Genomic DNA, 17,906 nt, shown 5'->3' with positions numbered 1-17,906 from the left:
AGAAGAGGGAAGACAGAGGCACAACAGGATGAGAAGTGACCCCCAGAGTGGCCTCCACTTAAAGATGTTCTTAAAGTCATCAGGTGATAGCAGTGTAGGGAGAGGGGAACGTTCACTCACCTATCAGGGGGCATTTGCAAGAAGCATAGAACCCAGCCCAGGAACTGACCATTTTAGTATTTACACACTGTCTACTTCTCTTACTCCCTGTGGCTAAGTAGTAAAACCTTGTGTACCATTTCATCAAATGCCAAGTGTCATCACCACTAAACATGCAAAATTATAAAAAAAATTTGTGCCAAACAACTGCATTTTTTTCCAATTACAGAGACATTACAGTGATAAAAAAATATATTGAAGTGCATAAGTAAAAACAGAAATAGTAAATTTTCACTAAAGGAACAATGAAATAAATACACTTAAGCACCAAACTAGAAGAATATTAAAGGTATGAACAAACGTTGAAACTGTTTTCACTTAGGATTCAGAGTTATCCTACAAATATATGTGAACTTGTTTTCAGTTAGAATCATCCCTATAGATTACTCAACAATACTGTTAACTCTTGATTTATATCCACACAGTTATGTCAGGTGAAACTTAGAGTGCTCTATAGTATACTATCTCACTCTATCTTACAGTGATGTTATCAAGTGGATACATGTGTTTTGCTTCACACAAAAAATTCTGCAAATAAAAATAGCTTGAGCTACATAACCTGTGAAATATGAGATATGAATCCCCAAACTGCTTCCTCTCAGTATTTACCTTTACATCTGCACGTGTTTTATTTGTGACTTCCATGACAAATTCACAGGGTTTCCCATTGGGTGGGTTCATTAGATGATTAAGAATATAAAGATCCACAGTGGCACCCAGATTATCTATGTTGGACACAAAAATATACTCTTTGCCTTCTCCTATAAGGGTGTCAAGCAAACCAGAGTTGTAGAAACTGGCGTAAATATCACCGTGACCTGGAGGGTACCAAGCTTCTGTATTTTCCCCTGAGTACGAGACATCCTTTGCTACAGGCAGTAAAGATTCCTTATTAATCCTCGGGTACCTTTAAAAAAAAAAAAAAAAGTCTTTTTCAATATCAATTCGGAGAGTATTCCAGACCTTCAAGTAAAACAGTGCATTTAAAGTTAAATAAAACTGGGGCACCTAAGTGGCTCAGTTAGTTAAGCATCCAACTTGGTTTCAACTCAGGTCATTATCTCAAGGTTTGTGGGTTCGAGCCATGCATCGGGGTCCGGAGTTCTCTCTCCCTCTCTCTCTGCTCCTCCCCCTACCCCATGTGTGCACACGTGTGCATGTTCTCTCTCAAATATAAAACTTTCAAAACACCCACAAAGTTAAATAAAACCTTTCAGTCTATTAAAAGTAATCAGGTAAATCCATTTAAGAAAATCTCTTTAAAAAAATCTCTTATCTGTGTTGTTCAATAATCAATTAACTTCATCATAATATTTGCTGCAAAAAAATTGCCATCATCATACAAATGGGAGGACACTGCATATTCTTAAGATACTAATATATTTTGTAACTCTTAAAGAGTCCTAGATTACTCTAATTTAATGAATTTACATGAAGTCAATTTCTCAAACTTACTTGGCCTGTCTGGGAGATCTATCTGGGAGAATCTGTCCATTCTTACAAAGACATCTATTCAGGGGCGGTGCTGTTTCTTTCCCAGAAAAATCAACAGCAGGTTAGTGCTCAAGGACATGTGCTTCCTACCACTAGTGAGAACATGTACCGGGGCTGGCAGTGGGGGAAGGGGGGACAGAGGAGCTAGCACTGTAACAGACCAAGGACCAACCAGAAAACAGAGGAAGAGCACCTGCAACAGAAAATGTCCATGAAAAAGTAGATTAAAAACAAAAACAACTCATGATACAATTTTAGAAATACCCTTTCTGTACAAGTTCACATAGCCCCATATCCATCCTTAAATGGAAGTCTTCTTTTCCCAGTTGCCTGGGCTTTATCAAAATTCATCATCTGAATTCCTTTCTATGGGCACACCTTGGAGATACTGCAGTTTCTGTTCCAGACCACAGCAATAAAACAAATGCCACGATAAAGCGAGTCAAAATTTTTTTGGCTTTCCAGTGCATATAAAAGTTATGTTTACACTATACTATAGTAAGTGTGCAGTAGTAGCATTATGTCTTAAAAAAACAAAAAAAACAACGTACATACCATAATTAAAAAGACACTTCATTGCTAAAAAATGATAACCATCCTGTGGGCTTTCAGCAAGTCATAATGACTGATCACAGGTCACAACAAATATAATAATAAAGAAAAAATCTGAAATATCGTGAGAATACCAAAATGTGTGACACAGACACAAAGTGAGCAAAATGCAGCTGGAAAAGTGGCACCAATACCAACAGACTTACTTGTTCAATGCAAGGTCACCACAAACCTTCAACTTGTGAAAAACTACAGTATCTGCAAAGCACAACAAAGTGGAAGGCAATCTAACAAGGTGTGACTGTGCTTCCCTTCCCCAAAGATTTTTTCCAGAAGTTATTAAATTCCCCCCAAGCCTATTCAGGATGTTGAATAAATGTCTTCTCATATGAAAGAAAGTTATCAACACAGTAAACTATAAAAGATTTTCATAGACCCTTGTGGATCCCAAATATGCTCTCAGCCAAGACCTAAGCCAGCCTCAAATATTCTGAACATGGAACAAGCAGGTTCTCTCTTAAGAATTAAGGTTATAGAATCGCAGAGTGACTGTATCACCTATCTATGAACAAGTGTTCAGCCTCTAAAGGCACTAAGCATTTGCAAACACGAGTCTGTGGCACTGCACATCTTGATGTTGCTCTGTTTCAACAAGAAAAAAGTCTGTTTCCCAGGAATAACATCCCTCAGACTTATTTTTTTTTTAACTTATCGTACCTGCTTTGATTAAAAGTGTAGATTTTCACACGACAATGATTGTACTTCTGTAGTATTTTTTTTGTATCTTCATCCGTGTTAAAAGAGTTCATTAGAACAAGAGGAACATCTGTATTGTAGGTTTTGTTCAAATGCTAGGGAGGAAAATAACAGATTACTCAGATTTACTTTACTTTCACTTAAAAGTGTAAAACCCTTAATGTTTAATCACAAAGTATCCAAAACATTACCTATATGCAGCCAAATATAAATATTTAGCATAAGCCAGACATTTTGCTAAATAGTTCACCACGTACTTGCTCATTAAATCACAATCCTATGAAACAGAAACTCTTGTCTGTGTTATATGGATGGCTAAACTGAGGCCCAGAGAGGCAGAGTCCAATTCCGGAGTTGTGTGCCCAGCCAGTGCCCTGTGGCCTTACTGGATAGGCAAATGCTGACTACGCATTTATTTACTCTGTCCAGAGTACAGTGGGGATGAAAGTACAAATCTTACAAAGACACAGCTCCCTTCTCTCAGGATTCACGTTAAGAACTGTGAATCACTCCCCAACTGAAATCTTTTCAATCTCTAGGAAAAGTTAAGGGGCAACACAGAATGAGAAGAAAACAGGTTCTCAGAAGTCAGACTACCATCTCAGGCAAGTAAATCAACCTCTCTGTGCCTTGGCTTCCTCATCTGTAAAATGGGGATGAGAATAAAGAGTACTTAGCTGTTGAGTCAATTCATGAAAAGAGCTCAGAGTGATACTTAGTTTACAGTACATGCTAGATAAATGTGAGCTGCTGCTACTGCTAGTCTTGTAGTTGCCAGCATTGTATTAGACACTAGAGATAAGAGATTCTTTTTTGCAAAACACAGGCCACTGCCTCTGAAGAATTAAGGTCTGTGATTAACAACTTTATCGTAAGAGACAGTTCTTAGCATCCACGGCACCCAACCAGATCTGAAAATTCTCCCTGGCCTCCCAAAAGGGGTTAATAAAGCCAGATCATCCCAGCTGGGAGGAAGGCTGCCACTAGAAAGAAATTTGGCAGAGGAGTGGGGGAGATCAAAGGAGACTCCAAAAAGATCCAGAATTGCAACAACCACAAGGGCTATTTAAAGATCAAAAGCTTTTACATCACCCTAAGGATTTGCCCTTGGGATCACCAAACCTTTTTATGTACTAATAAAAAAACTAAAGATAGCAAATTCCTTGCTATCCACATCTGTTATTTCATAAGATAACATTTATAATAACCTAAAACTGACTTTAGTAGTTCATGAGAAAGGCTGAATGTTACTCACTTCAATTTGCTGAACGGTCAGATCCAAAAAGGTATTCTCATTCCTCACACCAATCAGACTTTTCGGACCTTTGCAGCCCATGCTGGTTCCCAAACCACCATTGAGTTTCACCACCACCAGCTTATTTAGTACAGAAGATATATTATCAGGTAAGCCTCTGGCCTTTATCTTTTCATAGGGCTGAATCTGAAATTGAAAAAATAGAATTCAAATAGGTTTTTTTTAATGTTTATTCATTTTTGAGCTAGAGACAGACAGAGCATGAGCAGGGGTGGGGCAGAGAGAGAGGGAGACACAGAATCCAAAGTAGCTCCATGCTCTGAGCAGTCAGCACAGAGCCTGACATGGGGCTCAAACTCACAAACCGTGAGATTATGACCATAGCCAAAGTCGGATGCTTAACTGAGCCACCTAGGCACTCCTAAAATTCAAATTGTTTTATGAGAGGTTAAATCCAGTCAATCTCAGGGTTATTTCCATGTTTCCTTAAAGAGTTTGCTTTCTTCACAGAAAGTTTCGACTGCATTTCCTTTAATGTCACAAGTCCTTCTGGTACAAAATCAAGTACTTACTTGCAACTTCTCTTGCACAAAGTAGTTCAGTGGCTCATTTACATTGTGATGGAGTACAAGAAGGGGGAAAAGTTACAGTCTATAAATATTTGCCTGGCTGGTGAGAACATGTAAGTCTCTTGAACTGCCTCCAAAAACTCAGAATTACTAATTTGCTTCAATATAGTAAATGGGATACACAAAACTCACCAAATCTTCAAACATTTCTGGTACAGAATGGATCTACTTCAATTCTGGAGAAGTACATATGTGATCACACATTATCCCTTCTCCCAAAGGAGGCAAAAACAAAAACCAAAATGTTCCTTGCAATTCTCCTCCATTCAACAGTTAAGTCTGCCCTTCAGAGAAAGTTGGTGTAGGGTTTTTGTCATACTTCTAAGTTAGAATTTAACTGTCAGGCATCATTTTATAGAGCTTGTATTGGAAAATTCAGTGTGTTCTCTCTGCTCCAATAAATACTCTGATGGGGTGGGAAAGGCAAGAGCTGGGGCTGGAGAGAATCTCCTTGTCTGTTTCTGGGAGCACAGAGCATTACTCTTCAACTTCTCCCTCCTAGAACAAGAACAACCACACAGTGGGAGACCAAATTCTTTTCTTCAAGGCAGAGGCACAGCCAAGTCTAAATATGTTATAGTAAGAATAAAGTTTTTACAAAGGTCATAGAATATTCTCTAACCAGTTGCAGGACTTTGTTATTCTTCTTTATTGGAATACATCATCAAATGTACTCTTCAGTTACATCATCATGGTGTGGGACAGTTAACACTTGAGGAGGCTGAAGAAATAAAACCATAAAGTGCTCACTTACTATGAGTTGAGCTATTTTTGTTTTGCTACCTGTAGAGCATGTGTGGGTGGGTGGTGGATGAAGTCTGTAATTGGGAAAGGAGTTCATGGGTTCACACTCCAGTGATTAGGTTGTGGAGGCAAAAATGCCTTTATACTTGGTCAAACATACATATGTGTCCTATGTCGATTCCTGACCACACAATTTCTACTGTTAGCAGCTCTTTCCACACAAACTAGTCTGGGACTCTTATCTCCTCTACCTTGCAAGACACTCTGCTAACTGCCAACTGCAGACAAATGCACTTTTGCTTGGTGTAAATAGTGAGAAACAAGAAACACTCTTCTCCAAGACTCTCTGCTGGTTACCACCCCAGTTATCACTAGTGCCACTAAGTAGCCTTCTGCAGTCATTCATATTTAAAAGGGCTGGTGACAGAGAAAGACCAAAGGAGAAGACAGGCTTTTGGGCACCATGGCCTTCAGTGGATGCTACCCCAATACTAGGATGCTAACCACCAAGGAAAAGAAGGGTAGGGAAGCAGGAAAGAACATGGACTATACTGGTTGCTTCCCTGGCAGTACCTGGTCCAGTTGAGGACAACACATGGATGAAAATAACTTGGATACCCAACACACACACACACACACACACACACACACACACACACACACACTACCCAGGGCCCAAGTAACTGACATTCCTTGAAGGATGTTTTGACTCCACTGCCATGAACATTGTTTCTTCAGCATGGCAGAGAAACTGGTAATATTGTTTGGGAGAAAAAGCCCAATTTAAGTGCTATCTACTAGAAAAATAAGAGGAGATGACAAAGCTGGAACTTGTCACCCTAATAAAACATGGCAGTTTATAATCCTTTCAAAAGCCCAGCTGTTGAAATCAACCAGTCAGTGAAAGGAATGCCACTGTGATATAATGTCTTCAAACAGTCTATTATTAGGTTAGGAGAATTTCTTGGGCACATTACATTTACTCAAAGAGTTACAAAATGGAACCAAGCCAATTAGTTTCCAATTATCTTTTAAAAGCCAAGAATTTCCATTCAGCAGTTACTTTTGACTTCCCAAAAAAGACTTATTTACGGAGGTCTCAAAAGGGTGTGAAAAATCAATTTAACTAAAACTCCCTACTTCATGCATTCATTTTAAGTAACATCAGTTCAGAAATATTTTTACCTATTTAATGCTTCCTTTAATATATTTTTAAAAAATACATAAAAGCAATTTTTTTTCTACATATGGTAGACAGGCCTACATTTTCCAATTTCACCTAAAAAATTTTCATTATGAAACAGCATACATACAAGTTCATAAAATATATACAGTTGAAAGTCAAAGAACCTAAATAAATAAGAATATTACCACAACTTATAAGTCTCCTTGAGTTTGTCCCTGATCATATTCCTCTTCCACCCCTAGTGGTAACCACCATCTTGACTTTTACTTTATTTTTACCACCCATGTATGTATCCATAATGATAATATTTTACTTAATTTCATCTCTAAACTTTCGACTTGCTGGTTTAATTCATTGTTATACTTAAGAATAATTCACATTAATGCCTAAAGCTATAGTATATTCAGTTTTCACTGCCATATGGTACTCATTTTATATATCCATTAAAAGAATCCATTAAAAGAATGGCTGTCACTATTCACAGATGATATGATTCTATATAGAGAAAATCCAAAGACCCTACAAGTAAGTTATTGGAATAATGTGAGCATAGCAACATTGAAGATACATGATCAATATTTTAAAAAACAACTGTTTTTAGAGCCCTGTACTCTGCTGGTGAGAATGTAAAAAGGTGTCCAGCTGTTAAGAAAAAAAGTATTGTGGCTCCTAAAAAAACTTTAAATAGAATACCATATGATCTACCAAATCCACTTCTGGGTATACACTCCAAAGAATTGAAAGCAAGTTCTCAAAGAGATGTTTGCATACTTACCTTCATTATTCACGATAGCCAAAAAGTGGAAGCAACTCAAATGTCCATCAACAGATGAATGGATAAAACAAAATATGGCACATACACGCAATGGAATAGCATTCGGCTTTAACAAGGGAAAGAAATTCTGATACATAGTACAATATGAACGAAGTATTAGGTTAAAGTGAAATAAGCCAGTCATAAAAAACAAATACCTGTATGATTCAACTTATATGGGGCACCTAGAGTAGTCAGACTCCTATAGACAGAAAGCAGAAGGGTGGTTACCAAGGACTGGGGAAGGGAGGAATGGGGGAGTTGTTTAATGGGAACAGTTTTAGTTTTGCAAGATCAAAGATTCTGGAGGTTGGTTGCATAACAATGTGAATGTACTAATGAATTTTATGTTTAGAAATGTTTAAAAATGATTTAAAGAAGATTAACTCTCTCTCTCTATATATATATGAAGAGTTAGAAAACAGGATTAAAAATAGCAAATATTTAGGAATGAATCTAACAAAAGATATGCAAGACTTCTCTACACTGAACACTATAAAACATTTCTGAGAAAAATTAAAAGACTTAAATAAATTCAAGGATGTATTTATCATGTTTATAAACTCGTAGACTTACAAATGTAAAGATGCCAATTCTTCCCAAACTGATCACTGCAATCCTAACCAAAATCACAACAGTTTTTTTTTGTGTGTGTGGAAACTGACAAGCCTATTTAAAAGTGTATGAAAATGCCCTATGACCCAGCAATAGCACTGTTAGGAATTTACCCAAGGGATACAGGAGGGCTGATGCATAGGGACACTTGTACCCCAATGTTTATAGCAGCACTCTCAACAATAGCCAAATTATGTAAAGAGCCTAAATGTCCATCAACTGATGAATGGATAAAGAAATTGTGGTTTATATACACAATGGAATACTACGTGGCAATGAGAAAGAATGAAATATGGCCTTTTGTAGCAACGTGGATAGAACTAGAGAGTATTATGCTAAGTGAAATAGGTCATACAGAGAAAGACAGATACCATATGTTTTCACTCTTATGTGGATCCTGAGAAACTTAACAGAAGTCCATGGGGGAAGGGAAGAAAAAAAAAAGAGGTTAGAGAGGGAGAGAGCCAAAGCATAAGAGACTTAAAAACTGAGAAAAAACTGAGGGTTGATGGGGGGTGGGAGGGAGTGAAGGGTGGGTGATGGGTATCGAGGAGGGCACCTTTTGGGATGAGCACTGGGTGTTGTATGGAAACCAATTTGACAATAAATTTCATATTAAAAAAAGTGTATGAAAATACAAAGGGCAACGAATAGGCAAGACACTCTGAAAGAAAACCATCAAGTTGGGAGAACCAACTTTGTGACAGTCTTTTCTAATTGTAGTAGCATAAAATTTGCCAACCTAGCCATTTTAAGTGTATAGTTCAACAGTATTAAGTATATTCACGCTGTTGAGCAACCAATCTTCAGAATTATTTTTGACTTGAGAAACTGGAACTATACTCATTACAAAATATGTCCCCATTCCCTCCTCCACCCAGCTCCTGGCAACCACCCTTCTGTCTTCTGCCTTTAGGAGTCTGACTACTCTAGAAACCTCATACAAGTGGAATGATACAGTGTTTGTTTGTGATGGACTTATCTCACTTTGCCTAACATCCTCAAGATTCATTTAGCATTCTTTCTTAAAGGTGGCTTGTATGTTTGAGGATATTCCAAATTATTAGAGATTTTTCCCAGAAAAAGTCCATATTTAAAGTTTCTTTGTGTGTATGAAACATATCTGGGAAAAGGAGGGCTGGTATGAAGGACTGGAATACAGGTACAGCTTGGCAAATCTATGATAAATTGAGTACTATAAAACTTACGTGTAAGTTATAAAACTTAATATTTACAGATATTAAAAATGGAATAGAATACAAGTTTTGAAGTCTCAGTTTAGTAATCAGACAATGGGTTCTTTTTATTTGAGTTTAGCAAATACACCCACCCTAACTTTGAATTAAAAAAAAAATTAAAGGATGAAAAGAAAATTACAAGCATAACCACAGTTCTAAAAGTATAAACCGAAGAAAATGCTGTGCTTCAGATACATGTGAGAACAATGCAGAATGGCAGGATGTAGATTTCAAACATCATTCAATACCTGTGTTCTGAATTTCCTCTTATCTCTAAAGGATAGGCAGCCTGTCATTTCAAGGGAAAAACCACAGAAATACAAACAATATAAAAAGATTTCTTCATATTTAAGTATATTATAATCAAAACATTAACAGGATGTCACTTTTTTCACTGTCACTCTCTAGACATAGTGTCCGCTAGAACTTTATGCAACTATGGAAGTGTCTTATTTGTAATGGCCACGTGTGGCTATTGAGGATTTGAAATGTGGCTAATGCAACTAAGGAACTGAAGTTTTCATTTAATATTAATGTAAATCAACACACACGGCTAATGGTATGTGCTATTCTATATGGTCTATTTAAAAAAAAATCAACCAAGGAATCAGAATTATGTTTTTCATTTTAATATAACTGCTCAGATCTTTTTTTTGTTCACTATAACCTTTTTCCACTTCAATACCACTGACATCACAAGACACTCGACTCAACACATAAAAAGATGAGCTAAAACCTAATTCTTCCTTGTCTTCAGTAATCAATATTCCATTTCTACAACAATGCACAATAGTGAGCTTTTTACTAAGGATAAACCGATACTCAACTTCAGCATTAGAATGTGACCAAATTATCTGTATTCAGTCTCAGCTTAACCCTCTCGAAGGCTGAATGCCAACTCCCACAGCTACATACCAATTCAGGAGTCCCAGAACCTGTGATGATGTAGGTATTATCATATTTTACCGTTACTGCAACCTCAGCAATTCAAACAAGGCATACCATTAGAATTAGTTGTCAATATCTGACTAATCTGCTTCAAATTGAGGTAAACATTCTAGATGTAACTTGGGGTGAGAAATTTCAGGTAACAATGTTCTAACCAATCTAATATAAATGATTACTACAAGAGTAAAAATGCTACATTCTATAAGCTATTCATGTTATGTACAATGTTTGCAAATATTTCAGTTAAATTTAAATTGGGAAACTGACAATAAACATAAAAATTGAGTATGTAGGGTATCTTTAGGAAGAATATAATTTCCATTATGAACTGACAAATGTTTGTACAGATATACACAGTAATACCAAGTGAATAAGGTAAATTGGATATCTTAATTTTAACCTTTAAAGAAATGCTTGGTATACTAACATGAATAGCATTAAAGTGAGCTTTAGGAACCATGTTTAATTTTTAGCTATTTAATTTCCTTTAGGTCATGAATCTTTAGGAAAAAACACTAAGGAATTTTTCACTTCCTGTGAAGATGAATTAAAAACCAAAATGTCAACCTTATGCCTAAAGTTTCACCAAGAGAAGAAACAAACGTCCAAAATCACACATATTCAAGATAAATCATCTTTGACCCACACACCATAAAAAATACAAAGTCCATGAGAAGTATTTAGAGAAAAAGTACATTCTGTTCACACCAATGAAACTTTGAAACATGGAGTTAGGACATTTGGCTCTCAGCCAAAAGATATATCAGGTATACCTGTAGTTTTAATTCAAATCTCCCCAAGATTGGTATCTTAAGAACTTGAGTTTAATTTTTAATTTTTTTAATGTTTATTTTTGAGAGAGAGACAGAACGCAAGCAGGGGAGGGGCAGAAAGAGAGAGGAAGACATAGAATCTGAAGCCGCTCCAGGCTCTGAACTGTCAGCACAGAGCCCGACGCGGGGCTTGAACCCATGAACCATGAGATCATAACCTGAGCTGAAATTGAATGCTCAACCGACTGAGCCATCCAAGCACCCCTAAAAATTTTTTAGGATTTATTTGTTGTGAGAGAGAGAGAAGAGGGAAGGGGCAGAAAGAGAGGGGGAAAGAGAGAATCCCAAGCAGGCTCTGCCCTGTCAGCACAGAGCCTGACGTGGGACTCAATTTCATGAACCGTGAGATCATGACCTGAGTCAAAATTAAGAGTTGGATGCCTAACCGACTGAGCCACCAAGGTGTCCCAAGAACTTGAGTTTAACTTTTAAATGTAATTCTGAATTATTTTTCAAATATTTGGGATGAAATAAAATGATCTGATTCAAGCGTAACATTGAGTTCCAAAACCGAGTTAATAAAGACTTTTGGGTACAAGCCCAGGCAACTACCAGTTGAGTGGACAGAACTCTGTGAAATGCCATATTTAAAACCCTCTACCCTAAGCTGAGTGGACAAGGAGTCACCTTATCTGTACAAATGTCAAGGAACCAGGGTTCTTTACATGGTGCTTTCAGTAATACCCACTCATCTTGCTATATCTAATCTTTAAAGCAGCTAATTTTAAAAAAAAGGCTTCACTGAGGAACTTGACTGTTAACACGAAAAGGACTGACCAGAACTATGGTGGGGAAGGGAGGAAGAGCCACAAGGTGCGAACTAACAGTTGTGACCAGGAGAGAGATGTCCAAAATGGGCAGGTTGGTGCTGCTGGAAGCCTTCCCTGGACATTTTTCACTTGCGTTTCATAACTTATAACCCACCCCACCTCCCAACAGAAACAGACACAGACACACACATATGCAAAGAAAGGTACCAATCATTTGATTCCAGGAAGCCAGGACACTTTCTGTCTAAAGTTTATTACAGGTTAAATTAGGCGGTAAGCTTTCCATCACATAAGCCACCTTATGTGAGAACACAAGTTCTCTCTGTTGCTGATGCTGTCCACACCCTCACCAGGGACCTCACCAAGCAATCCCACAGAGCTCAGTTTGGTTCCACAAACTAAGGGGATCTGTGTTAGAGAGTTGCTTGGCAACAGCTGAAGTGACACTAGACACACCTAAGTCACAGAGACATTTTTAGACTTGCCCTTCACTTTCCTTTTCTCAGCTGCCTCAGGAGAATGCACAAAGACATCTACTCATGCAAAGAAGGATGGGATTTGGAGACAACAGGGGGTACCACGCACTGCCGGACACGGCCTCGATATTACTCTGACTCAATCACTTTAGTCAACCACTAGTGCGATCTTTATGTCCTCAATCCTGATCATCCTGTTTCTCTTTCTCCAAAACATGAAGAGAATTCAGTGCTGTAAGAAGACCTCCACCACAAATAAATACACAATAGGGCAACCACTACATGTGAAGTGGGGCAAACCCCATGAGGCTCCCTGCAAGATGCACACAGAAGGCTAGGCCACTCATGTTCCCTCCTCCTGGGAGAAAAGAACTGTTCGAATACCCAACTTCCTCTGGCAGTGAACAAAACAAAGTAGTTGGCAATGTACTAAAGAACATGATTTAAACAAGATTCTGCCCTCTAGAGTGTCAATCTAGTTTCTCTGCAGAAACTTAAAGATTTTTAAGAAGATCCTTTAAAAACTATCTACCATGATCTGTACCTTGCCAAGTCTGTTCACAACTTAGTTTCCAGTTAGAAGAAAAGCTGAATTCATCACACAGTCCCATTAGCAATAGTATAACCCAGTTCTTGGTAGCATATTTGTGCTATTCCTGGAGACAGTGCCAAATACCCAAAACAAGCTAACAGTACCTGCCCTGTTATGGTTCACAAGGGTCTGATTATTGCAATCTGAAAGATCTTTTTTTCAACAAAAGCAAGTTTGCCTGAAAGAAAATGAATTATGTAAACAGTAAAACAAGTTTGAAACGACGCTCCATATGTGCAGGAAGTATTCCAAGAACATAAGCTTATTCACAAAACCCTTACTGCATGGTCTGTGTGCCAAGTTCAGTGCCAGGAACTTTCACATACTGTCTCTCCATTTCACATTTCTAAAGGTAATGACTAAGTTCAGGGTCATTTGAAAGCTCCTACACATTAATGACATACCTAGATCAGAGATTTTTTTTTTCCACTAAGCCCCTCAGCCACCGAGATGAGCTCAACGCCTATTTCACAGGCCAAAAAAAAAAAAAAAAAAAAAAAATCATCATTTATGGGAACACTCTCAACTTTCCACCACCAGATGCTCAGAACCTTCCTGCATCTCCATCCTTGTTTCTTTCCCCCATCCTTCTGGTCACAGGAGGAGCTGTCCTCCACCCTAAGGCAATCTCTCCACCAGTGCCCATCTCAAAAATCCATTTCATCAATCACCCAGTCTCATTGGCAGCCTCCCCCTCTTGATTCCTTTCCATCAACATGAACACATTCAACATTTGCCATCTAAAAACCAAGAAAGAAAATAGGAGTGCATACACTCACTTTCCTTTTCTACACCTACATCCCTCTTCTTAAGAGGCAGGGCTTCTGGAAAAAGTTGCTATGCTCACCCCTGCTTCCTCACCTCCCGTTCATTCACTCATTCACTGCAATTCGGTCTTCTCTACGGTTCAGCCAACTGCTCTTAACGTCATCCATATCCTCCTAACTGTGAAATCCTATCAGTGACATCGATTTTTCTCTTGCACGCTCAGCTACATTCGATATAACTTAACATTCATTCTATCTTGAAATGCTCTATTCTCCTTGGCTTCTGAAGCCCCACATTCTATTTTCCTCCTCTTTCTGCCTGTTCCTTTTTAAGCCCATTTTAGGTAGACCTCCTCTTCCCAGGCAATCTGCTCCAATCCATGGCTTCATTCATTCACTCTTGTCTCTACGGTACCAAGACAAACACAGCTGCTCAGCCAGAAGACTGTTCCCATTTGATCAATGACCAAGACTTCAGTCTCATGGAATTGTCTCTGCTTCCAGTCGGCATTTTGCTCACCTCTCACCTGTTTTACTACAATGGTCCCTATGGTCTCCTACCTGCCTCCAAGCCACCTCACCTCACAGGTGGCAATCTTTTAGAAAAGAACATTTGAACATGTTTTTCTCATTACATCATTCGCAAAATAAAGCACTGACATGCATGGAAGAGGTTATTAGCTGCCTACCTCAACACCATTTTTTCCCTTCCACTTTAAAACTCTGACTTTCAGCTGGGCATACCACCATCCCAAGAAAGATTACATTTCCCGGCTTCCCTTGCAATTATTGTGCCAAGGTTGTGATTAAGTGGAAGGGGAAGATTTCCAGGAAGTCTCTGTAAAAGGGAAGGGGCCTTGCCCTTCTTCCTCCTTCCTGCTGTTTGGAATGGAGACATGATGACTGGAGTTGATTCAAGCAGCCATCTGGGTCGCTGAGGAGACAGGCCAAGGATGGCAGAGTAGCAGACAGAGAAGCCCAGGTTCCTGATGACCACCATGCTGCCATACTAGCTTTGGATTGCCTCTCTCTAGATTTGTTATTCTGAGTTTCACTATTAAATGTAGCTGAATCTAATCCTAACTGGAAGACATGGTTGGCAAAGGTGTTTGATGATTTGGCCCTTTTATCCTTGCACTTTCTCCTCTCCTATTCTTCCTGGCACACTGTACTCCAGGAACATGGAGGAGGGGGCTCTCTAATGTGCCCTATCTCTTGCTTATAGGCCCTTGCACTTTCCCCCTCATGCAACTTCATTAATTGCCTTTTCTTCATCTTCCACATCTCAGTTCAGACCAGCAACTCTCAGACTTTATGAGCTATCAGGCATGGGGTCTCTTTCAGAAAAACGCAAATACTAGCTTCTGCAAAAACAAAACTTTTTGCATATTAATTTACTAAGTTACTGTGGAAATTTCATTCACTGAATATAAAAATAATCTTTATAGGAGATGCTATTTCCTATGAAAGTTATTATGCATATAAAGCAAAAAATAAACCCTCTCCCCAAACTGAATTTCAATGAGAAGGCTTCTGTTTGGCTTGAATAAGAAGTTTGATACTGTGATAGTTTGAGAAGGTTACATGCATCCCTCTTTAACTGCCATTCTGACTTTTCTTTTTTATGATCCCAAGTACTGAAAACCTCAACTCTCTCCAACGAAAGTTCTCACAACCTGCTGTCAGTTGAATATAGGCTTGTGATAGGAACACCTGAATTCTCCAAGGCAGAAAGCTCAATGGCTCATATATTTCCTTTGTCTTCGAAAGTCAGTAAGTTCATCTTGGTGAAGACTGCATCATCCATGCAGGATCACGCCATCTTCGATACAAATCTCAGAGATGTAGAAGAGAATGAGTGACAGCGACATGTAGTGCTCACTCTCCTCTGTAGCAGCAGGACGAGAAGTGCTCTTTGGCATCACAGATATTACCTGTGCACAGAGCACTAGGACTTCTCTTCCAGCACAAGTTTTGCTTAGCTTCTTGGAAACCTGATCATTTTAAAAAGGTTTTAGGATTCATACTAATTCTCGTGTGAGGGCACCAGAAGACACATAATGTATGAAAACCAGTAGATAGTTGCCCTGAGAAATGTGTGAAATTGCAAGGACATGATGTAGCTGCTGTTTCCTCCATGACTGAATCAAATCCTTCTAATAAACTATAACAATTCCAGCACGAATGGTAGCATCTGACAAAAAAACTGCTGCAGAACTAAATGAGGCAGTATAGTACAGTAGCTGAGGGCACAGGCTTTAATGTCAGAATGCTGGGGTCTGAATCTTAGACTCCACTGTTTATTATGGCAAGTAGTTTATTTTTTTTTATTTTTTTTTTATTTTTTTTTCAACGTTTATTTATTTTTGGGACAGAGAGAGACAGAGCATGAACAGGGGAGGGGCAGAGAGAGAGGGAGACACAGAATCGGAAACAGGCTCCAGGCTCTGAGCCATCAGCCCAGAGCCCGACGCGGGGCTCGAACTCACGGACCGCGAGATCGTGACCTGGCTGAAGTCGGACGCTTAACCGACTGTGCCACCCAGGCGCCTATTATGGCAAGTAGTTTAGCGCCTCTAAACTTTTTTCATCTACTTCATTGATCTGTTATGAGGATAAATGAGATAATGCATGTCAAGTGCCAAGCAGAGTGTATGGCCCACAGTATAAGCACAAATGTTGTTGGCTGGTATAATCACTGCACATGGACCCAGACACACGCTGCACTCCCACTCCACATTTTAACATTTCTGAGACAAGGATGCAGCATATAATCGATGGGATCTTACAATCAATTGGTTGCACTATTTTTCTTTCTTAGTGGTACACAAAAGGTGCAACTTACAGCCAATGGCACAAATTTGATAAAATATGGTATTGAATTTCTCTTTCTGCTCCAAGTCACAAACCAGCTTAATGATCTCCCAGATATAGGTTTCACCCAAAGTCTCTGTCCAGTGATGCGTAATTTAAGAATAGTTGAAGACAGGGGTCAAAAACTACAGCCCTTGAGACAATCAGGTCTCCCACTTGTTTTCATAAATTGTTACCAGAACACAGCCACTCTCATTAGTTTCCATATCTATGGCTGCTTTCATTCAACCACAGCTGAGCTGAGTAATCATGACAGAGAATGCAAAGCCTACAAAGCCTAAAATACTTATAATCTGGCCCTTTACAGAAAGGATCTGCCAAAACCTGGTTTAAGACAAGTCTTCTAAGGTGGAAAAAATACAGTTTTTGATAATATTTCTGCCTTGTTAAACTTTGCTTTCCCTAAAATGGTTCCATACTGCCTGACAACTTCTCAGGATGGTTAGACAGAGCAGGATCTCCTTTAGGGTATGTTGGCTCTGTGCTTCCACTGGCAAGAACATCACCATGTAACAATCCCCCCGGCTTTTGTATCTATTTGTCCTGGAAAGCAAAAGCAAAAATACATCATTGGTAGGAGAATGCAGGCAATTTTCAAAATAACAGAAAGAAAATCCAAGATTAAAAAAGTCTTTTACCACTTACATGACGTAGTAGAGACAGAAAACAAAATAATGGTTGCCACGGATTGGGGGAAGGAGAGAATGGGGATATTGTTTAATTGGTAGAGTTTCAGTTTTACAAGATGAAAAAGCCGTGGAGATTGGTTGCACAACAATGTGAATATATTTAACACTACTGAAGCGAACACTTAGAAATAATCAAGATAAATGGTACATTTTATGTGTACTTCATAATTAAAAGCATTAAAGCAATTTAAGTGTTTTGTATGGGTGTATATGGGCAGGCACACATGTATGCCCCATCAAGGTGTGTAAGGACCACATAGCAAAAATATCACTTCCTTTAAAAGCCTTTTATGACCCTCACATTCCTAGGAGTGAATCTGGTGCAACCCCCACTTCTGGCTTCAGCTACTACCAACTTCTGTCATAGCAATTATTACACTGTCTCCAAACTGTCTATTCAGTGCTCCATACGTGTTCCGTGACTGTAAACTCCATGAGGATAGGAACTGCCATGTGGTTCTCCCTCTACCGTATCTGTCACCTTTAACTGTCAGGCTCACTGGTGGCATTCACAT

General features: G+C 38.8%; 1 protein-coding gene across 4 annotated transcripts in view; it reads right to left on the bottom strand.

Annotated features, from left to right (window-relative positions):
- UGP2 (UDP-glucose pyrophosphorylase 2) overlaps nucleotides 1-17,906 on the bottom strand; it is a 65,397-nt gene that overhangs the window by 7,435 nt on the left and 40,056 nt on the right. For all 4 annotated transcript variants that reach the window (XM_030310695.2, XM_030310692.1, XM_030310694.2 and 1 more), the window contains exons 4-6: nucleotides 4,217-4,402; nucleotides 2,923-3,056; nucleotides 769-1,066 (exon numbers count right to left, since the gene is read on the bottom strand). In XM_030310695.2, the coding sequence (XP_030166555.1) occupies nucleotides 769-1,066; nucleotides 2,923-3,056; nucleotides 4,217-4,402 (618 nt within the window). The remainder of the gene's footprint in view (nucleotides 1-768; nucleotides 1,067-2,922; nucleotides 3,057-4,216; nucleotides 4,403-17,906) is intronic.

This window comes from Lynx canadensis, chromosome A3 (genome assembly GCF_007474595.2).
Source record: "Lynx canadensis isolate LIC74 chromosome A3, mLynCan4.pri.v2, whole genome shotgun sequence".
Taxonomy (NCBI): Eukaryota; Metazoa; Chordata; class Mammalia; order Carnivora; family Felidae; genus Lynx; species Lynx canadensis.
Note: the sequence above shows the minus strand (reverse complement) of the source record. Positions and strands in the feature narration are given on the sequence as shown.